The following is a 22,616-nucleotide window of genomic DNA, read 5'->3' on the forward strand; positions in this document are numbered from 1 at the left end:
AATTCAACTTCCTTTAGTCTGCTCCCAAAACACGGAGTATTATAAGTTATTGTTGCCTATATCCTATCTTGGCCTAGCAATTTCTAATTTTCATGAAATTCGAGTTTCTACTTTGTTTTTTGATGCTCAGGAAAATGTGTTAGAAAAGTAAACTGTGATTAAATCCTGACCTTATGGTTTAGGGTGTGTTAGCAAAACACAACCCCCATTTTCCCCTTGCTTTCTTGTCTGATTAAAATTTAAAGTGGGGAAACAGATTATCTACTGACAGACCAAAGAAATATGTCTCTCCATAATTCACCAGTGATTCCTAAGAGGGTCAGAAAATCTAACAAATAAGCAGAGACATGTATAACCACAGAATTAATGGGGATGTTCTTTTTCTGGTAGGGAAAAATACCAATAACAGGAATGGTGGTGACTAGATTAGATGAAATTGAAGGGAATGACTACACATTTGAAATCACTGGTAGGTAATTTTCTCTTCTTCATGTAGCTACTTCGAATTCTTTTTGAAATGCAGTGGGGTTTAAATAAATAAGTGCTATTATTTTCTGTTATATAGTCCATGAGCAAGTTTTACATGGGCATGGCAAAGCATATTCCATTTCCTGGGTTAATTAGGCTACAGCGATAGCAGGGAAACCTCCTGGTCATTCAAAAGCCTTGGCTTTGCCATTAGTTTCAATCTTCTCTTGTATAAGAGCTACTTGTTAGAGCTAAGAAATAACAGAATGGACCGATGTAAATATAATTTTCCCTCCCTTCTGTCGTCTGTTCCCTGGTGGCAGAGGAGCCATTTTATCACCAGCCTATGAATTAGCAAGATTCGGGTGTGTTTTTTAAAAGTGCTGAAAAGCCATGAAACTTTCTTCACAAATTGAGCAAAATGCCACACCTCCATAATGCTCCGTGACAGTTTGGCCTCTTGTCCCTTTTGCCAAACCTGTTTGATATCCACCTGATGGTGGCACGTTTTGCACTGACACGACACAATGGCTAACACTGGGATACTGGCCGCAGGCTTTACCCGCTTCTTTCCCAATAGGGAGCCCGAGATTTGGTATTGGCCCAGAGATTGGAACCAGTCTTAGTTAGAGCGAAGTTTTATACTACTTCCAAGATTCTGTAAGCGGTAGAAATCCAGGATGGTTTTATAAATCAGATAGGAGCATTTATGTCTTTACTTTATTATCAGAGCTTATCTGTTCCTGATAGAGAAGTTTCAACAGGGTTAGCTCATAAGTATGAAAACGCCTGAAATTAGACACCCAAGTCCTAGCTGCAATGAAGTGTGTTTATGAATGAGGCAAGCTCAAGCTCCTCCTTGCCTTTTGTTTCCAAATGCTCCTAATCAGGTAACATAGTAGAGAGAATTGTGGTCCACTGCGGCAACAACCAGGACTTCCAGGATTGGCTGGAGCATCTGTACAGGCTGATCAGAGGACCCGCCTCTTGCAGTTCCTTATCCAAAACATCATCGTCATCTTGTAGTGCTCATTCCGTAAGTAGTCTGACTGTCTTGTCCAGGGATTATTGAGTCTCTTGTCAAATCCTGCCTGCTGAGGACTTACAAGAAGTGGTGAGCATGCCCTTAGCCTTTGGATAGTCTGTATTTGTAGGGTTTGAAGTACAGTCAAACCTCACTAATTCTGGTTTCTTGTTATGGAGGGAGACCCATCCCAATTAACAGAGTTTGACTTAGAGGTGTGCAGCTTTGTTTGACAGTATTAAGGTACTCCAACTAACTGCTAGCAAAGTTTTTCTAGCCGGAAGTCCTGCTAAGATGTTTTAATGATAAACAGCATTTATTTTAATCAGCAACCATTCTGTTCATGTTAATAATGTGTTAAGTCAAAGGAAATAGTTTACCTTCGTAAGTACTTGAACATCTCCATGCAGTCTCATTTATGCATCACATTCCCTCAGTAACCTTTAAGGGTGAACTTTGAGCGTTGTCTCCTTCCATTTTATCATAAATTTAGAGTTCACAGAATTTGAATTGATGAGATTTTACTGTACTTGCCGAGTGAGATTGAAGATGTGCTGTGTTGTCTGTTAACACTCAAACCTCTGATGCCCAAATTCCAGTTTTGAGCAGTGTGTGGTGGAAAGAACAAGGGATTTTGGCATCAGTTCTGGGTTCAAATCTTGGCTTTGCCAATTGCTGGCTGGTTACTTCACTTTGCTAAAGTTTGTCTTAAGTTCTTCTCAGGAAATAACCTATTTAAGTGCCTAATTGAGTGCCACACACATGACCAGACTCATTAAATGTTGACTGTTATTCCACTTTCCCCCCTTAGAGGGGAGAAAACACCTGACTTGAATGAAATTCCAGGACAGAGGGAGGGCAGGAACATGGGATGTGGAGTGAGTTTTGTGCTGTTCCTTAGAGACCCCAGAGTCTTGACTGGAAAACGCCAGTTCTCCAACTGGAGACTTGTTTTCCCATCTTTTCCTTTCTGGGGCTGCCTTTGCGGATGCAACGAAGCTATTGCTGTTCTCTCAGTGTGTGGCCCAGGGGTTCAGATGGCAGACTGCCAACATCTCATCAGACATTCTCCCAGTCTTTTAGCTCTACTGGACAGCCCCGAGGACCGTTGGAGCCTCCTCAAATTATAAAACCGTGGAGCTTAAGTTGTCTGCGACCTGCGCCTCCACTTAGACCATCAGCAGCGCTAGGTTATAAAGAGGTAATTTTGCTACATATGGTATAAAATGCTTCTGACAAGCTGATTTCGTAGCTTATTACAAAGAGTTCTGTGGGCATGTGCTAGAATTGATGATAGGTGATACATGTCAGTCAATCTCGAATTGCTAGACTCAGTGATTTTTTTAAAATCAATTTTCCATTTCCGCATTGTCCATCTACACATATTTCTTGAATATCCACAAGGTTTCTGTGCACTGCCTGAGTTTCCCTGGTCTCCCCCTGGAGTGCCTCTGGCTTGCCTTTATGATTATATGATAATTCTATAAATAGGTCATGATGTACACACATCTCAAACAAATGCCACTTCATTAGCATTGAATTGCTAACCAAGCAGTCCCAAGTCTGCATTTGGAATCATTTTGATCTCTTAAACCAAATCAGTAAAAGTCTTACGGGACCAAGCCATGGGTCTGAACTATGAAAGTCTGAATTATTTGCTGCAGTTGGAAAGAGAAAAAGAATTTAATGAAAGGAGTGTCTTTTAAAAAGAGGCTTTTAAGCGTCAACCCTAGAGGACATCTGATATTTGGGTAGAATGCGGATTTCAAGGGTTTTTTTTTTTTTTGTCTAGAAATGGCAGTCAGGAAATGTCAGTCACTATCTCCCATAACTGTGCGGAGCATTACCTTTTCCATCCAAACGGTGGTTTTTTTTTTCCCCCTAACAAGTTTCTCATCATTTCAGCTTTCGGAAAAGATCCTCATTTATTAGTAACTATTCTTTAAATAGGTCTTACCGAGTGAAGATTTAAGTCTGTGACAACTATGAGACACATGTTAGAATTATGGTGCAAAGGCAGCATATATTTTTGTGTCAAATGTGTGTTTTGATGAGTGACGCAGACTTAGCTCAATTTTGAGTTTTTGATTTAAAACACCATGCTTCACTTAATTGTTTCACTTAATTGTTGCCTCCAGTTCTTAGTGCAGTAAAAGTAGGACAATATTTGGATATGGGAGGATTTTTTGATCCTTTCAACCTGACATGATAGGAGAAATAATCCTTGAGCCGAATCTTTATTATGTACCTCTATTCAGAATTTGGCCAGGAAACAGCCCCACAGGCTGGCTTTGGAGATTGACCGGTGATTCCTGCAGTCATCCAATTTTCTCCTCTGATTACCTAAACCAGGAGTGCCACTTCATAGTTACCTAAGTCCCCTTTTTAATGATGCATATTTTGTAATTGTCCGTTACTAAGTTCAAATTAAGGTGAGCTTTGAAGGGTAAAGTTGACTTAATCCTTCACAGAACTAATCCATTAAAACTAAGGCATGATCACTTTGTTTCTGCTGGGAGATGTGTATTTCAGTTATGTTCAGCATTTGTTTTTCTGCACAGAACTGTATTCCTTGGGCTTTTGCATGGTGATATTGCATCTGAAACTAATGTGGGAAACATGATGATATTCTCTCTGTGTAATTTATGGTAATACTAACATTTCAAATGTTGTTTTAGAATTATTGATAAATGGATTTGGTCATTATAACCATCGACCTCTCACGCTCATCTTCTCTTTCTTTACATATTCACTTTAGAGGATGTCTTATATCTTAAAGGTAAGGGTAGAACGATATCTTTGGCATACAGTTACATCATATAATGCTGTGCTGTAACCTTTGATGAATGAAGCTTTCCTTTATGCTTGTTTTGTCCCTTGTTACAATTGGTGGCTAAAATATGAAGATACAATTCTGACATGTAAGTACTTTCTTCAGAAAAGTAGGCTCTTGTGAACTATGTACGGAAATGTCATCTTATAATGCCTCTAAAATGTCTGTTTTCCGTGGGGTTTTTTTATATGCTGTTTCTATTTTTCCTGTTATTTTTGTCACATGTGAGTTTTTCATGTTTGTCTGTTTTCAAGTCTAAGTGGATCACTGAGGCTAAGTGGAAGAAATTAAATTCTTTGTTGCACTTATTTTTAAGGTAGTGATTGTTATCCATGCATCCTGTATATACATTGCATGGGAGATTGGAATAAGATGATCACTGTTTACTCGGGTACTTAATGAGCACCTTTTTAGACCTGCTGGTTATTCATATGGCAAAGGCAAATCCAATAATTCATCTCTCTTTTACCTACTAATTAAAAATATGTCTTTATAGATGTATGTTTAAGCTTGCTGTAGGTACGTTATGCCTAACCCCAAATTATTTATCAGGAAATCCTTCATTTGGCTCTTCTCTTTGACTACAGGGAATTTACTTAGTCTCTCTGCCTTAATTTTCCTGTCTCACAAATGGAAATTGATATTCTTCTTTGTGGGACTGTTGCTAAGGAGAACTTAGTTAAATAGTTTTGAAGCTCTTCAAAAAGCGGTCTATACCCCATTAATAGTTACAATTGTTATTTCATTCCCTTAAAGCTGTATCAGTGGGGAATATAAACCAAGTTAGGAATACTGTTATTTCTCTAGGATTGACATCCATTACTTTCTCTGCAGATGGTACCCTAAAGGCATTTGGCCTCCTAGAGAAGCAGCCGCCTCTGCAGTAGGCCCACACCATTCTTATTCCCATCTCTATGGCAATTGAGAGGATAATAGCATTGCCTCGGTTTTATTTAACCTTTTAGAGTTTATTGGAGCCATTTTTATTGTGTATAGTATTGAATCTTGATACCCTCCTAAGTGAGACTGTCAAAAATAAGAGAGAGCCATTCTATTTAATTTCATTTGCTTTTTAATTTGTTTTTTGGGGAAATTTTTAATTCATAAAGAAACCTCTATCCTTACAGGAATCTGGTAAAAGCCCCAAAACGATGAAGAAGTTTCTTCACAAAAGAAAGACTGAAAGAAAGCCATCGGAGGAGGAATATGTCATCCGCAAAAGTATGTGATTCGTACTTTTAGAAAGTTGGTTATGGATGAGGAATTTTTTGAAAGAAGAGGATTCGAGCAGTGTGTTCTCAGCATCACCTTTGACATAAAGAAAAATGCATGGGGAGGCTTGGCCGCCACCTCTCAGATTTTGCAATAAGCTGTCTCCTGCTGCTTTTCATGTCGTCTTAGTCAGACAAACCATCTATATAGTTTTCATGTTGAATACTTGGCTCTACCTGGTTTAGAACCACTAAAGGGACCCATTTGCTATGGATACATTTTTTTCTTCCCTCTTAGTTTCTGACACCTGAGATATTTGCCTTTACTGAGATCGACTAAATAGGCCCGAAGCCTGAGATCCTCTGGAATTTTAATGTTCAGTGATGTTCTCAGTTAGTCAAGGAAGCAGCCTGCTGGCATATAGAAACAGGGCTGGGTTTAGAGGCAGGCTGCAAAGTCGGTCAGCCAATCGATATGTACACATTTGCCTCTCTGGGAACAAGGTACTCTGGGACACACATCAAGGAGTAAGTGATGTATCACAAAGGGGTGACAGAGCAGTGTGTATCAGTCCGAAATACAGTCTGGATAAATCTTTGCTGGACTCTAGCTTCTGCTTCCCCTACCCCTCACCTCACCCCTGGATGTGCACATCAACATGTTAACAGTCATTTCTAGAATGAGTTGGAGGGTGTTGGGGGAATGAGAGGGAGAATCAGTGACTAGGCTGGCTGGTTGGGAAAAAATGGGTGGGATTAATGGTGGAAAGCTTCCTAGAGAAAGTGAGCCTTGAAATTTGATGGAGAGGAAGGGTGTGGTGTATGGGTTGAGTACTGAGGCCAGCGCCAAGCCCAGGGCTGGCCTTGTAGCCTCTGAGACCCTGGCAGGACCCTCCAATTTCGAGCTCTGAGTGGCTTCCGGAGCAGGCCACTCTCGGCGCCGAACTCATTGGTGCTCCATCCCTTTCCCAAGGTGGATGTGTCTCTGCTGCACCATGCCAGCCGGTCAGCTTTTTCTCCTGCCTTTCATTAAGGCCATTGGTCAGAGAAGCCAGTGCCTAGCACCCGAGTGCACTACATCATTTCTAGGGTCCAGAGGCATGTATCTCCCTGAGGAGTCACGATTCCTTACAATTGACAGGTACGGCTGCTCTGGAAGAGGACGCTCAGATTCTGAAAGTGATTGAAGCCTACTGTACCAGTGCCAACTTTCAACAAGGCCACGGCTCAAGTAGGTTCCCCCAAACCAATTTCTCTAATGAGTGATGTTTCTTTGCTACTGCTCACTGCCTCTTAGAAAAAAGAAGAGCAACCCAGATGGGCTGCAGGGTGTGTAAAGCAGGTGACTTGCAGCAGAGGGGCGGGCCCAGGGCTGCATCTTTCAGATAAGCTGGTTTTAGCTACCAAGCGGTTTGTTTACCCACTGTTTCTTTTCACCCAGAGACAAAGAGAGATGCAAGAGTAAAAAAGTTGGAGGTGATAGAAATGAAAATAATTTTTTTTTAAAGTCACTCTCCTTTGAAGTACGCAGATACCTTCACCAACACTAGTTAGGAATTAAAGAGCCCAGAGAGTTCCTGTGTCTGTGAACTGATGCTAATCTCTTCTTATAGGCAGATTTGGAAAGGAAGTCAAAATACTATCTTTGATCAGCTGCATATTTAAGCAAACAGAGCTTCACCAAACTCAAGTTTCAGAGTTGTTCTGAAAATCTGGAAATGTAGCTGCTTAGCAGGGCCTGTTGAGAATGTCTACAATTTATCAGGGAGCCATTAGGTGAGGGTATTTCCCCCAACAACTTTCAGGCTATAAACTGAAAGCGAGATAATACTTTCTGATTCATCCTTGTGCTTTTAGAAAAGCCAGGTCACATCGCTTATGTCCTTGGTCTTTCATTATTATGGACATTCAGGATACCTGGTGTGAGGGTCTTGCATCTGTGTAAGAGATAAGCTCTCCATAATGTTCCATCTGGACAGCCACTGAACCCTGGCTTGAGTGTGGGCAGGGCTTCCTCAATGGACTGCCCTGACCGGTGCTTCCAAAGTAACATGTCTCTCAGGTCGTCATGGGGAAAGCATTCTATGTGAAAGTTGACACATTTGACTCTGAAGGGGGGACTGTCACACCTTCTGCTTCTCAGACCAAACGTGCCTCTGGCTTTGGGCACGCCCAGCCCTGATAACAAGGTTTGAGGAGTCAGGAAAAGAAAGTGAGAGCAGTTTTTATTGCAAAAACGAGGAAAGAGAGGGGGGCAAGGAGACGCCAGAAGCAGCAGCCCTCATACGAAATCTGACCTCACCGCCCGCCGCCTCCTGTCCTCCTCACACTGATAGAGACGGGAGATTTGCTCAGAGGTGCGGGCAGGCATTCTGGCCTCAAGAGTCTCATTTCCCCCCACCCCCGTCCTCCCTGGCCTCCCTTTTTTTTTTTTTTTTTTTTTTTTTTGCGGTATTCGGGCCTCTCACTGTTGCGGCCTCTCCCGCTGTGGAGCACAGGCTCCGGACGCGCAGGCTCAGCGGCCATGGCTCACGGGCCACAGGCTCCGGATGTGCAGGCTCAGTGGCCATGGCTCACGGGCCCAGCCGCTCCGCGGCATGTGGGATCCTCCCAGACCGGGGCACAAACCCGTGTCCCCTGCATCGGCAGGTGGATTCCCAACCACTGTGCCACCAGGGAAGCCCCCTGGCCTCCCTTTTATGTGTGCAAAGTGTCTAGCATAGTGCTTGGCACGTGGTAAGCACTTTCACATCCTGGTGACCGACACCCTCCATCCCTCTCCAGCCAGAAGTCCTGCACCCGTAGAAGCGGCCGCTATTGTTTCTCGCTGCATCCAGTTGGTTGGTTAGTCGGCCAGTCTGCTATGCACTTATTAAGCACCTACGAAGTACTGGGCCCCGAGGAAGGCAGAGACACATCCACCTCGGGAAAGGGATGGAGGTTGAGTGAAGGCACTGAGTGTTCACAACTGGAAGGAACTTGGCTTAGAAGAGAGGAAGCCAGTGGCTCTGAGAGGAAGGATCCAGAAGGGAAGGGGAGGTTGCAGGTGCAGGAGAGCTGTCTGGTCAGGTCCCATGGCTGCTCTGTCACCTCTTCCATCCCAGAGCCTGGAGATGGTGAGCAGAGAGCAGTAAGGACACCTGCATCTTTGCTGCTATTGTGATTATCTCCCCGACGCCCCCTCTACCCTCCATCAAAATGGTCTTCACCGACCCTGCTTCACCCTGTATGACGGTAAAGAGAACAAATGGGAGTGAATGATGCTTCTGAGGCCCTTTAAGCATGCTGCATCCCAGTGCAGTGCTACGTTCTGCATGATGTTTACTCAAATACAAAACCCACAGGGTGTGGTGTGCCATTCCCCAGAGATGCGCAGGGAGGAATGGTCACTGGCTGGCTCTTTGCTCTGGAAGAGGCAAAACAGGAAATGATGGGATCTTGGTTGAGGACAGTTCTCACAGCGGCCTTTTCACATTGTGTCTCTGAATATAAAATGCGCCCCTGGCCCCCAGGATTGAATCAGTGTATTTGGCCATTTCGAATTTCTCCCGTCAGGAGGATTTCGTCAGCAAATATTGGATGACTACTCTCGGGGTGCCAGGCAGCCAGATGCCGTCAACAAAGACCCCTCAAAAACAACAGTAGAAAGGAACTAACCCCCAACAAATAGTCTCCCCTAGTAAACTCCCTCCCTCGCCTCTTGCTGCCCTTGTCTGTAGGTGCTCGCAAGGATTCAGTTCCCCAAGTCTTACTCCCCGAGGAAGAGAAACTCATCATTGAAGAAACCAGAAGCAACGGCCAGACCATCATTGAAGAAAAGTGCGTAGAGTGGGCTAAACCTTTTCTGATTTTTCTGGGGGCTGGAAAGAAGGTTCTGGCAGGGCAACGTGGCTTTGGCCAAGCCTGCACGGAAGGACAGTCCCTCCTCATCTGAGAATATGGCCCTCTTGGCTGACTGTGCAGTTGGGAGCCTGGGGAGGGCTGCCCCCCAACAAAGGGAAGGGGAAAGGAGAGGCAGAGGAGGTCAGGAAGGGACTTCAGGGCATGCAAGAATAACCACTCCACATGGGTTTTGGAGGCATTGGGAAGGCCATAGCACCAATTCCCTTGCCCAGATGGATGCCTCTCACATTTATTGGCTCAGGCACTGGATTTTCACATACTTGACCTCATTTAAACTCCTACCGCAATCCTGGGAGATAAACGTTACTTTCACCACTGTTACAGATGAGGAAACTGAGATTCAGGGAAATTATGTCCCTGACTTAGCTTTGCACAGTAGTGAGGGTGACCTAACGGGGGAAAATCAGGTTAAGTACTTGTTTATACTTGAGTCATTTCTGAAGTCAGGCCTAAATTTGCATAGGACAGCATGTTTCACAGTGCTTGGCATCGTCAATGTATTTTTCCGTCTGGTGTATGAAGTGATACGACCAAATGGTAAAGCACTTGGGCTCAAGAGAATAACAGCCCTGATTCAACTCCAGATTCTGGTACTTGTTAGCCGTGTGACCTAGAGCAAGTTCAATCACCTCTCTGTGCCTCAGTTTCCTCCTCTGTCAAATGGGTATGATAGTAATACTTTCAGGGTTTTTGTGAGGTTAAATGGAATAAGAAGTACAAAGGCTAGCACATGATAATTACTCAATAAATGATGATCGTTATAATTACTATTATTATAGCTATATTAACCCCTACAATGACTTTATGAAGTTTTCAGGGAATGTGGTATTATCCCCATTTTGTATGTAAAGAAAATAATACCAAGAGAGGATGAGAAGAAAACTGGTTACCTAAGATTAGAGGACTGGTAAGTCGTAGGGTCAGAACTGGAGCCCAGATCTCCAATGTCCTTGTCCAGGGAGAGAGCCAGAGAGGAAATGACTCTTCCACAGTTCTGCCAAGGTGCTTTATCCTTTTTTTGGAATATATGGAATCTTTTAGAAATAATGCCCCTGACTTTGTGTTTGTGTCATGTACGATGGGGTAGGGTCAGATAGGTGAGAAGGGCAATGCCATAGCACAGATAGCGTAGGATAGGCAGGGCCTGGTGACACCTCTCATTACAATATGTCAGGTGATGGTCCTTCCTGCCCCCAAGAGAGAAATCAAAACCTTATGAGGAGCCCTAGTGTCTTTTTTTTCTTGACTTTTCTTTTTATTTATTTTTAAAAATGGAAGTAGAGTTGATGTACTGTATTATATAAGTTATAGGTGTACAATACACTAGTCTGTTTTATTTTTTTAGTACTTGCCTAAGCTGGGAAGCAAGCAGCAGAGGAGGAGGGAAGTGTAGAAAACGTGCGGTGACACGGTCTTAGAAAGAGCTTGTGTGATGCTGGTTGTTAGCCCATAAAAATGAGAAACACAAGGACCATTCATAGCAGTATCTCTTCCAATCCACCAGCAAGGCCACAGCTTTACAGGATCTGTATTTCTATAAAGCTGCTTTTCTTCTTAAGTATCACTTAACAATATCTCAGTGCCATCTATTAATCTATGAACTTTATCTTTGTGTTCTAGGAGCCTTGTCGATACTGTTTATGCCTTGAAGGATGAGGTCAAAGAGCTGAAACAGGTAATGAAATTCGAAAGTCGTTTTCTCAGATCCTAACGGGCCTGCTTCCTCTTGACTGCTGTGCACTGATAGATGCCCTCAGGAGAAGGCCAGGAACAAGCTGGTGAGGTGGGGATTCTTAGTTCCCTTGTGTCAGCCAGATGGGTTTTGTTGATTTTACCACGTGGTCTTGGGTTTCAATTTCTGAAGCTTGCTTATATACCTATTTAGGGATTTACAATAGGATCACAAACTTAGTTACAACTTTCATGTTCCCTGACTTTTGCAAACAGAATTTAAGAAAAGATAAGTCATTCATGAGCATGTAAGTGTAAACAGAACCATAAATCATGATTTGTGGGCCCCTCTGCAGCTCTGATCCAGTGCTCCATGAGGGACACTCTTCCTTGGGTTTGAGGACTGACTGTACCTGGTGACAGGGTAAAGGATGGATTGAAGGGAGAGAGACCAGAGGCTAGAAGACCACTTAGGAGGTTATTATAAAACTCAGGGTGAGACATGATAAAGTCCTGAGCTGAGGAGGGAGAGCCGCTCAGGCTGCAGAGGAGGGACACAGATGTAAAGGAAGGCACATCACAGAGTTAGAGCCTTTGGAAAATGGCGCCATGATATGGGGATTAAGAAAGAGCCAGGGATGGAAGATGAGTCTTTTTACCTGGGTATCTACTTTGATATGGTGGTGCCCTTCACGGAAATCAAGAGCCACAGGAGGAAGAGAAGTTTGGGTGGTGGGGGAGATACTGAGTTCACTTTAGGACGTAATGAGTCTGAGGTGCTTGTAACACATCTAAGTTGGCATTGGGGACTGTGGACCTGGTGCTCATGAGCTGAGATGAGGTCAGTACCATAGGGGGAGGCCCCTATGTAGTTATTTGAGTTGAAAGAGAAGAGACACTAAGTGAAAAGTGTGTTGAATTAGAAGAGGGCCAGGGCCAGAGCCCTAGAGAATGCTTGTATTATATTTCAAGGGATGGTCAGCGAGAAGTAGAACCATCAAGAACCATCAAGAGGCTGCCTTGTCTTAGAAGCTGAGGGAGAGGAGCTTGAGGCAGGAAAGTGTTGTCAGTGGTGAAGGCTGCCAAGAGACTGAGCAGGAGGGGCCCTGAGGCGGGGTCCCTTTGTTTGGTAACCAACCAACCTTTTCCCATCATAGGAGAATAAAAGAATGAAGCAGTGCCTGGAAGAAGAGTTGAAATCAAGAAGGGACCTAGAAAAGCTGGTCCGGAGGCTGTTGAAGCAAACTGATGAGTGTATTCGGGCCGAGTCCAGTAGCAAGACCTCCATTCTCCCATAACCATCACAGTGCGGCTGACAGAGGGTGCCCACAGGGCATCGGGAAATGTCCAGCTGAGTGATCTGACTCAGTTTGCTCACTTCTCTGGTTTTTATTTTGTATCTTAGTCTCTCTCTCTCTCTCTCTCTCTCTCTCTCTCTCTCTCTCTCTGTGTGTGTGTGTGTTTGGTTCAGTGTTTGTTGCTGTTTGGTTATTGGTTGGTTGTTTATTTTTTTTGACAGAGGTCAAAGCAAGAGGGGGTGAACGTCTCCCCATTTTTTTCCATTCAGTAAGAAAAGGGAAGCTAATGTAGGCAAATGACTTCCATGGTCTTCAGATGGCTTTCAATTCATAGTGCCTCTTTACCAGCCATTATCTCGGGTCACTCATTTTGGGCTGGCTGCTGTCCCAAAGTGGCCGTCCGTGGCTTATTAAATGTGGACTTGACTTTCTCCCCCAATGCTTTCCTGTGCCTGGCAGCCCCTCAGTACCTGATTTACTGAAGGCAACACTTCTGGAACTCTGACTGGTGTAGGGTGAAAGGCTAACACGTTTGCCCAGTGATCCAGCTGCCCTTCCCCGGGCCGTCCTCAATGCACACTTTTTTTAATGACTACCCTATTTTGTCTATAAGACCAAGAAAACTGTAGTGTCCTCCCTCCTTTCGTGTTGGTTTACATTTTAACTCTGTGGGACAGAAGCTCTGGTCACCCATGCCAACACCAAATCCATTAGCAAATTGCACTGGACAGTCCTCCCCTTCAGTAGCAGAGTTGCCCATCTCTTGCCAGTGCATGATGGGTTTTGTCCCTAACCTTCTACCTTGTGTGTACGTTTTCTATTTCCCCAGTGCTTTTAGCCAAGCATACCAAGTGGTGTGTCGACTGGTATGTGTGTGCTTTGCTTTTTAAAAATATAGACTGTGAGCACTTACTTTTTTCTACATCACATATTCAAATTGCGACTTCTCATCCTTCAGTCTACACTTGAGGAGATGTTGTGCCCTAGCAGACAGCTTTAATTCCCTTGATTGCTCTACCATATATGCTGTGAGGAGCTGTGATAGTCATCAGCCTCTTCGAGTAGGACTCTAAGCATTATTTGCAGAAATGTGCTGTTGGCCCAGTTTGTATAGCCAGAAAGAAAGGGCCCCTCTAGTAGCTGTGTGCTGGCTACTAGTGAAGCTGATTATCTGGAACTGCTTTACTCAAGTTGCTCATTGAATCAAACCCTCGCCTTTGTACGTATCTGGGAAATTGGAACTGTGATAAACCAGGTTTAGAAGAGGGTCACAGGAGGGCAACACGCATCCAAATTCAGCACAGTTGAAAGTTGGCCTGGGGCTGTAGGACAGAGCAGTGCAACCTGCCCCTGTCTGTCCGAAAGATGGGAAGTTTGATGAGGTGGAGGAGATCGCTGGAAAGAGAGGCCAAGGACCAGTGGACTGAGCAAAGTTGTCTCCCAGATACATTTGATGGGTGCCTATAAATGTGGGTTTTGCAAATGTTGTTTAGGAACCAAACTTGAAGCTTGAACTCCCCAGCTTGTTAAGCCCTTTTCCTTTCTAGTACAGGGTGGGTCTCAATTCCCATAACTACATGGTACGGGGCTGTTGACTGCTTGCTGCACAGCAGAAATTACACCATCCACGGGAAAGGGACTGTTCCTGCAGATCAATCTCAGCCAACCACACCCAGCTGTCTTTGGAAGCTGAAGACCGAACAAGATTGCTAGGAATGGCTGTTGTTCTGTTTTTAGCCCAACAGTTTAGAGATGCCGTCCTTCATCTCCAAATGGAAAACAACAGTAACAGCAACACAGATCATAGCATCTGCCCTGTCTGTGGTTAGTCAATGGCTTGCAATAAATGTGCAAACTATATCCATAGGAAACATTTTTGTGATTACAAAGTACTTTAGTTGATAAGGTATATAGGATTGCTTAAAATATTGAAAGGTCTTTATTTTAGAGTGACGTGTCCATATGCATGTTTTGGGGACGTGGCCCTTCTGATGAGAGGCCCTGTGTACTCTGAGTAATGTAGCTTGTGCAGAGTGGTGTCCGCACTCACACTCAATAATCCTATATGGGAAGTGAAGCCATGTTAACCTGACAGCAGTGTCTCCATAGTTGTGTTGTTTACAGTACTCTATAAATGGGTCCCTGTTACTCTGTAGTCAAACTGCTGCCCTTCGAGGCCTTTCAGTTCCTCTTCTGTCATGTCCCTTCTTACACAGATCAAATTTTCTAACTTGTTTTTATTTTGAAGACTTTTAAAATGGACATTTTCAATAAATAAGAATAACACTGCTTTATAAAATAAGTCCTGTGTTTCTTCTTCATTTTCTTTTTCTTTTTTGCTAGCTGGTGTGCAGAAAGGTTTCTCATGCTGTGTCAGCTTCCTCTTCTGTTTCCCTCATTAGCTATCCATGCTCATCAGGCCCCTGAACCAGCTTCTACCTTTTTCACTCAGGGCAGATGATATTTGTTCCCCACTTTAAAGAGATAATACACCTATTGAGAGAGAACCTTCTGTAACTTCTCCACCCCTCTCCTCCTGCCCCCAACCTATAAACTGTCTGTACCCCTTCTCACCATTTTCCTTCCAATATAAGAGAAAGAGATATTCACTTTCTTGTTCAAGCTTATCCCTTGATCTTTAGTCTTGTTTCCATCCCTCTTTGTATTTTGCAGGATTTTGTCAATTTTGCTCTATTTTGACCACAGGTGGAATGCTGGTGTCAGCGGTCAGGATGAAAATATTTGCTCCACCCTCAAGACAGATGCACTGGATATTATCTGTTGCTACTCAGCATCCATTCCTCTCCCCCACCTGCAACCCCAAGGCTAAAAAAGCACCTATCCCAGACTCCCTTGCAGCTAGGGTTCCGATACAGTGTGGGTTCTGATACATTTTCAGTTCTGCCAATGAGATGCCTTTGTGCAATGTTTGAAAGGCTTCAGTTAGGCAGAGGCTATCTTCCTGGAGCTTGTTGGCTGGCAGGAGGTTCCAAGGATATGTTCGTGGCTTCTGTACTACCTATGGGTGACAGACTGTAGTGGCAGCAGCATCTTCTGAAACTGGATTTGTATTACAGCTACTGTGTTATGACCTTGAAGCCATAGTCAGTGGAAGCCCCCTGACTTCCACTTCTGTAGCTGTCTATTTTTTTTTTTGACTGCATTGGGTCTTAGTTGCTGCGCATGGGCTTTCTCTAGTTGCGGCGAGCGGGGGGCTACTCTTCGTTGAGGTGCACAGGCTTCTCATTGCAGTGGCTATTCTTGTTGCAGAGCATGGGCTCTAGGCACACGGGCTTCAGTAGTTGTGGCACGTGGGCTCAGTAGTTGTGGCTCACGGGCTCTAGAGCGCAGGCTCAGTAGTTGTGGCTCACGGGCTTAGTTGCTCCGTGGCATGGGGATCTTCCCGGACCAGGGCTCAAACCCATGTCCCCTGCATTGGCAGGAGGATTCTTAACCACTGCACCACCAGGAAAGCCCCTGTAGCCGTCAATTTTATAGGCACCTGATATTACCTTTCTGCTTGAGATCACCTCAGCGTAGGGAGCCAAAGCAATAGCTGTCACATGGCACCTCCCATGTGCTAGGCTCTGCACTCTTTTACATAGTTAAGCTCCTGTAACCCTTGCAACAACCCTATGAGGTATTCACTATTGTTATCCTCATCTTACAAGTGAACAAAGGTACAGTGGTTGAACAATATGCTAATATGTATGGAGCAGGGATTTGAAACCCTGGTCCATCTGCCTCTCGAATCCATGCTCTTGCTACTGCATCTCCTCCTCTGCACTTGGTACTTGTCGAGTCAGCTTCTACCTCGGCCATCTACTCTCCTGAAGTCACTGATGAGCTCTTACTGACAAATCCAGGGAGCGCTTTTCAATACCCATCTTGACCTCTCTGCAGTTTCTGACCCTTGCCTCCTGGATAAATCTCTCCTTCCTGGGCTTTCATGATCCCAGCTTTCCTGGCATTCATTCAACCTTTCTGACCACCCCAAAGTCTCCTTTGCTGGATCTGCCTCCTGCCTGTCCCCTGAATGTTGCTGATCCTTGATGCTCTTTGCCTCTTCTCTTCCTTTCTATAGCCTCTTCCTGGACAACCTTGTCTATTCTTATAACTTTATTCATCAAAGTGTAGATGACTCCCTGGTCCATATTTTTCCATCCTGACCTTTTCTCCTGAGCTCCAGACCCGTGGATGCAGCTACCTTGTGGACATCTTAGCACCTCAAACTCAGCATGTCTCAAACTGTACTCCTAATTCATAGTCCTAGATCTGCTCTTCCAATGTTTCCTATCCCAGTACATAGCACCCCTGGCCACTTAGTTGCCCGAACTGGAAAAACAAGTATTGTCCTTTATTCCTTCCTCTCCCTAAACCCTGTATAAATTTATACATTAACCCTTTATACATTTAGTCATCAAGTCTTACCATTTTTAACTCTGTTGTAACCCCTGAACTTCTCCCCATCCTCTGTTGCCTATTTTTGATGCTTATCATCTCTCTCTCAGACTAATGCATCTCTTTGCCTCTTGTAGTCTAGCCTCTTTGGTGCCAATAGTCTGGCCTCTTTGGTGCCAGTAGAATGATTATCTAAAAGATCTATGTCATTCACCTGTTTAAAAATTTAATCTCTTGCTACTCCCCACCACACTCAGTAAAGTTGGATCTCCTTGAATTTCTCTTAAGTTGCATAATATGCCATTTGCCCTGCCTCGAATCCCTTTCCCATCCCTGTCCATCAAGCAAATGCATTCCTTTCCATTTAGAGTCAGCTCAAGTATCTATGTGAACTCCTGATTTCTAAAACACATGTACATGTGTATCTCTGCATGTATATGTGTACGTTTATATGTATGTAGTGTGTATGTTTGTATGAATTAGGGTTGCCAGATAAAATACAAGACGCTCAGTTGCATCGGAGTTTCAGCTGTACATCAAATAATGTTTTGGTATAGATCATGTCCCAAATATTGCATGGGATATATTTATATTAAGTTTTTCAATGTTTACCTGAAATCCAAATATAACTGGGTATCCTGAATTTTTTTTTTTTTTTTTGGCTGTGTTGGGTCTTCGTTGCCGTGCACAGGCTTTCTCTAGTTGCGGCGAGCAGGGGCTACTCTTCTTTGAGGTGTGCGGGCTTCTCATTGCAGTGGCTTCTCTTGTTGCGGAGCATGGGCCCTAGAGCACGTGGGCTTCAGTAGTTGTGGCACATGGGCTCAGTAGTTGTGGCATGCGGGCTCAGTAGTTGTGGCACGCGGGCTCTCTAGAGCGCAGGCTCAGTAGTTGTGGCACGTGGGCTTAGTTGCTCTGCGGCATGTGGGATCTTCCCGGACTAGGGATTGAACCCGTGTCCCCTGCACTGGCAAGTTGATTCTTAACCACTGTGCCACCAGGGGGGTCCCTACCCTGAAATTTTATTTGCTAAGGCTGACAGCTTTAGTACCTACATGAGTATACATAGGTGTCTAAACGCATACATTTCCTAGGAGAAGTGACATCCTAATAGCAATGAACACAGCTGTGCCCAGAACTTGGTTTCTAAACACTATACTCTGCACTGGAACGAGGGCTCCTTGGAGAAATGGCCGATTATATGACTGAGGCAGGAAAGGTACAAGATGAGCCTGGAACATCTTGTTCTGCCAGAAAGTAATGCTCAGAAATATGATAGGGGCATGTTACAAAGACACAGGTGCAAACTTGAAGAGGCTCTTACTGGCCAAATAAGGGAAAATTTGAGCACGAAAATACAGTAATGAATTTGAAAACATTGGAAAAAGTAGAAATCTATGTGTCCATATCAATAAATAAGTAAGTGGGGAGAAAGGGAAGGCTCTTGTTTACAGTACCATGCTGAGGGTTGACTGGTAAATGTGGAAGGAACGCTGGAGTTGGAAAATCCCCGTTTTGCAGCCATCATAGTAAAGACCGATTCAGGCAAAGATTATCACTGGGTGTTAAAATATAGAGGGAAACTTTGATGATGAGCAAGTTACTTGTATGGTCTTAAAGTGTTTCCCCAAAGAGTGCTTACTAGTTGCAAGGTGGAAAATAGTAACTCTAGATAGAGTGGGGAAATTGGACAGCACTTTAACTGAGTGATCAAAATTCACATCAACAATGAGAGGCAGGGACTTCCCTGGTGGCGCAGTGGTTAAGAATCTGCCTGCCAATGCAGGGGACGTGGGTTCAAGCCCTGGTCTGGGAAGATCCCACATGCTGCGGAGCAACTAAGCCCATGCGCCACAACTACTGAGCCTGCACTCTAGAGCCTGTGAGCCACAACTACTGAGCCCACATGCCACAACTAGTGAAGCTTGTGCACCTAGAGCCCATGCTCCACAACAAGAGGAGCCACTGCAATGAGAAGCCTGTGCACTGAAACAAAGAGTAGCCCCCGCTCGCTGCAACTAGAGAAAGCCCGCGAGCAGCAACAAAAAACCAACACAGCCAAAAATAAATTAATAAATTAAATAATTAATTTTAAAAAACAGTAGGAGGCAAACGGCCGTCATGTGCCTCCAGATGTGATACGCTGAGAAGGACACAACATCATTTATGTAGTTTTCCATCCAGGAAAGCATAACCTGAATTTAATCATGAGGAAACATCAGACAAACTCAAAATAAGGAACACTCTTTTTTTTTTAAAGGGGACAGATTGTTACTATATTAGTCTAAAAAGTCAATGTCATTAAAGACAAAGATTGTGGGCTTCCCTGCACAGTGGTTAAGAATCCGCCTGCCAGTGCAGGGGACATGGGTTCGAGCCCTGGTCCAGGAAGATCCCATATGCCGCGGAGCAACTAAGCCCGTGCGCCACAACTACTGAGCCTGCGCTCTAGAGCCTGTGAGCCACAACTACTGAGCCCACGTGCCACAACTACTGAAGCCCGCACGCCTAGAGCCTGTGCTCTGCCGCAAGAGAAGCCACCATAATGAGAAGCCCATGCACCGCAAGGAAGAGTAGCCCCCGCTCGCTGCAACTAGAGAAAGCCTGCACACAGCAACAAAGATCCAACGCAGCCAGAAGTAAATGAATAAATAAATTTATATTTTAAAAAAAGGACAAAGATTGTGGAAATGTTCCAGATTAAAGGTGACTAAAGAGACATGACAACCGAATCAATACCTACCCTAGGATCCCGTGCTGGAGGGGAAAATGCTATAAAAGATATTATTGGATGACTTACCTGAATTGGAATACAAATGGAAGATCAATATCAATGTTAAATCGACTGAAGTTGATAACTGTACCTGTGGTTATAAACAAGAATATCTTTATTCTTAGGAAATACACGCTGAAGTATTTAGGGGTGAAGGCCGTGAGGTACACAACTTACTCTTAAATGATTCAGAAACCACTTTTTATTTGTACTGTTCTTATTTTTGCAACTTTTCTGTACGTTTGAAATAATTTTCAAATAAATTAAAAAAAAAAAAAGCTCAAGCATTGCCTCCTCAGGGAATCCAGACTCCATCACACTGCACTTTATTTGCTTGTGTCTTTTTCCACACTGAATGTTAATTACCTTAAAAGGGGGGGATAGGCTTCTTTCATCCATGTAAATTCGGGGCCTAATACAGGGTCAAGCCCATAGAACCTACTCAAGAAATATTTGTTGAATGAGCCAACTTTCCCCATAATTTGAGGTCTCTGCTGTTTGTCTGGAAGAATTGTGAAGACTTGCCTTGGTGCCAATAGCAGAAGGCCAGTGGGGTTCTAAGCTTTCAGCAACCTCCAAGCCTGCAGGGTCCAGTCTGACCCAGCTCTTGGCATGCAGGCGACCTCGGCCAAGCTGTAGAGCCAGCCCCTCTGGGCAAGCAACTCAGAGGGAAGTTTCTGTCTGCCAGATGAGCACAAAGGCTCTTCCTAGATTGGGCTTCAGTGTGTGCTCTTTGACCTGTACACTGAGATCCTTTCTCACACAAGGCCCCCTGTGAGCTGACTCCTACTGCTGCTCCCCTGGACCTTTTATCCAGCTTCACAATCTCTGCTTTCGTATGTTCTGTGCTCTCCCTCTGGTCCTCCTTTCCTCCCTGTGGCCCCTCCTCCCCTCAACGTCCCTCAAGACTCAGTCTGTGCCACCTGTCCTGGAAAGCCTTTCCTGACACCTATCTTGCCCCGCTCGTCCGAGTTACATGTCCTTCCCATGTATCCCCTGTTACACTGGTCCTGACCCCCGCTGCAGCATTCACACTGGGCTTTCAACATTTGCACACCTGTGATGCAAAATTCCGTAAGCTACTTGAGGGCAGGGACTGGATCATATCCATCGAGTGCATAGCACAGAACGTATCATCCCAATCAGTGTTGATGGGTGGGTGAATGGATAAAAAACCAAGTCTAACTCCTAGTAATAAGAAATGTGAATCAGGGACTTCCCTGGTGGTCCAGTGGGTAAGACTCTGCACTCCCAGCACAGGGGGCCAGGGTTCGATCCCTGGTCAGGGAACTAGATCCTGTATGCATGCTGCAAGTAAGAGTCCACATGCCGCAACTAACAGTCCACGTGCCATAACTAAGACCCAGCGCAGCCAAAATAAAAATAACTAACTAACTAACTAAATAAATAAATAAATAAATAAATAATGTGAATCAGATCGAAGATGTGTTAAAGGTTTCATGTTGGATTTCAAAGAGGTTTACCATCAGAGAGGTAAAGAAGATAAGAGTGAGTGACCAAAAATTATTGGACTTTAAGTGGGGTTACATTAACAGGAAAAATATGACAGATAACTCAGTGGAACTCCAGGAATGGGGAATGGAAAGCAACTATATATTTAACTGGTTTTCTTGAAAGTTGCTGAATTGCCTCTTGGGGTTACTCAGAGAAGTGTGGTATGGAAGAGGGAAGTTTTTTATTTAATTTATTTTTATTGAAGTATAGTTGATTTACAATGTTGTATTAGTGTCTGGTGTACATCAGAGTGATTCAGTTATACATACATATACGTATTCTTTTTCATATTCTTTTCCATTATGGTGTATCAGGGGAATATAGTTCCCTGTGCTATAAGGTAGGACCTTGTTGTTTATCTTGGAAGGGGGAAGTTTATAGGCTGATGTCCTCTAGATTGAGAATTAGTGATCATAGTTTTGTTTTTAAACCTTCCTAAGTATCGTAAAGATGAAACTGCTCAAGCCTACTGAAAAATTTGGCAACCCCCAGCCTCCGATGCTTAATCGTTTTTGACAAGGAAACAATAGGAAAGAGTCTTTGCTACACACAGGCCTGCTCTAGTGTTCGGTATGTACTCTAATCTTGCCTTTTTTCTTTTCCTTTTTTTTTTTTTTTTTTGCTTTCACTTTGCTTCAAATTGGGTGTGGTCTTTGGTCTACTACATGGGCAAGGCCTTTCATGTGTACCTGGGCCGCCAGGCATTCATTCACCTTAAGATGCCATCCTGTTTACCTATGCCACTGGGTGCAGGCTGGTGTGCTGGGGACCACGTGGAGACCCACCTTAGTGCTCTTTATAGGATAATCTGTTCCAGAGAGCAGACTCTGCTAGGGGCTTTCTGGGAATGGTCTCATGAAATTCTCATAAACTTTGCAAAGGATGTATTCTTAGCATCCCCACTTTACAGGTGAGGACACTGAGGCTCAGAAGAGATAAAATGACTTGTCTGTGGAGCCTAGATGTGCTTCACAGAAAAAAAGAACATAATAAAATCATGTTCCCTTTTTGTGTCTCCAAGTACTTCAGACTGCTTTAAAGGCCAAAGGCAGTGCAAATTCTTGCTTTAACCAACACAGAAGTATTTCATGGACTCCTGGTTTAGAAGCAGCTCCCGGCATCAGAGGAAACACCTCCACCCTGTAAGTGCTGTGAGCCTAAGTGCGGGGGGGGGCGTGGGCAGCGGGGAGGGGAGGGGAACCACAAGCAGAGAAAATAGCATTCCCGTCTTCCCTAAGGCAGGAAAGCGTTTGTAGCCTTGCTTAGAGGAACTGAGGGTTGAAACTTAACGCACTGAGAGAGGTATTGGCAGGAGAAGAAATAAGTTAATTATTTGGGTCTTTATTCTGAGGTCGTTAAGAAGTAGGGGAGTGGTGACATCAGAATTGTATTTAAGAATTGCTTCCACTGCGGGGGGCACGGGTTCGATCCCTGGTTGGGAAACTATGGTTCCATATGCCGCGTGGTGCAGCCAAAAAGAAAAAGAATTCGCTCTCACCTCTGGCCGCACATGGAGAATGGA

At 44.2% G+C, this 22,616-nt stretch overlaps 1 protein-coding gene across 8 annotated transcripts in view; it reads left to right on the forward strand.

The window, feature by feature from the left end:
- Positions 1-14,689, forward strand: part of ARHGEF6 (Rac/Cdc42 guanine nucleotide exchange factor 6) — a 116,283-nt gene extending 101,594 nt beyond the window's left edge. For 5 of the 8 annotated variants that reach the window (XM_060086995.1, XM_060087002.1, XM_060087000.1 and 2 more), the window contains 9 exons: positions 391-469; positions 1,359-1,504; positions 2,556-2,693; positions 4,251-4,271; positions 5,453-5,546; positions 6,678-6,767; positions 9,256-9,355; positions 11,060-11,114; positions 12,268-14,689. In XM_060086995.1, the coding sequence (XP_059942978.1) occupies positions 391-469; positions 1,359-1,504; positions 2,556-2,693; positions 4,251-4,271; positions 5,453-5,546; positions 6,678-6,767; positions 9,256-9,355; positions 11,060-11,114; positions 12,268-12,408 (864 nt within the window). In that variant the 3' untranslated portion in view covers positions 12,409-14,689. The remainder of the gene's footprint in view (positions 1-390; positions 470-1,358; positions 1,505-2,555; positions 2,694-4,250; positions 4,272-5,452; positions 5,547-6,677; positions 6,768-9,255; positions 9,356-11,059; positions 11,115-12,267) is intronic. The other 3 variants (XM_060086996.1, XM_060086997.1, XM_060086998.1) reach the window with 3 other exon arrangements.
- The last annotated feature ends 7,927 nt before the right edge of the window (positions 14,690-22,616 follow it).

Source organism: Mesoplodon densirostris, chromosome X (assembly GCF_025265405.1).
Source record: "Mesoplodon densirostris isolate mMesDen1 chromosome X, mMesDen1 primary haplotype, whole genome shotgun sequence".
Lineage (NCBI taxonomy): Eukaryota > Metazoa > Chordata > Mammalia > Artiodactyla > Ziphiidae > Mesoplodon > Mesoplodon densirostris.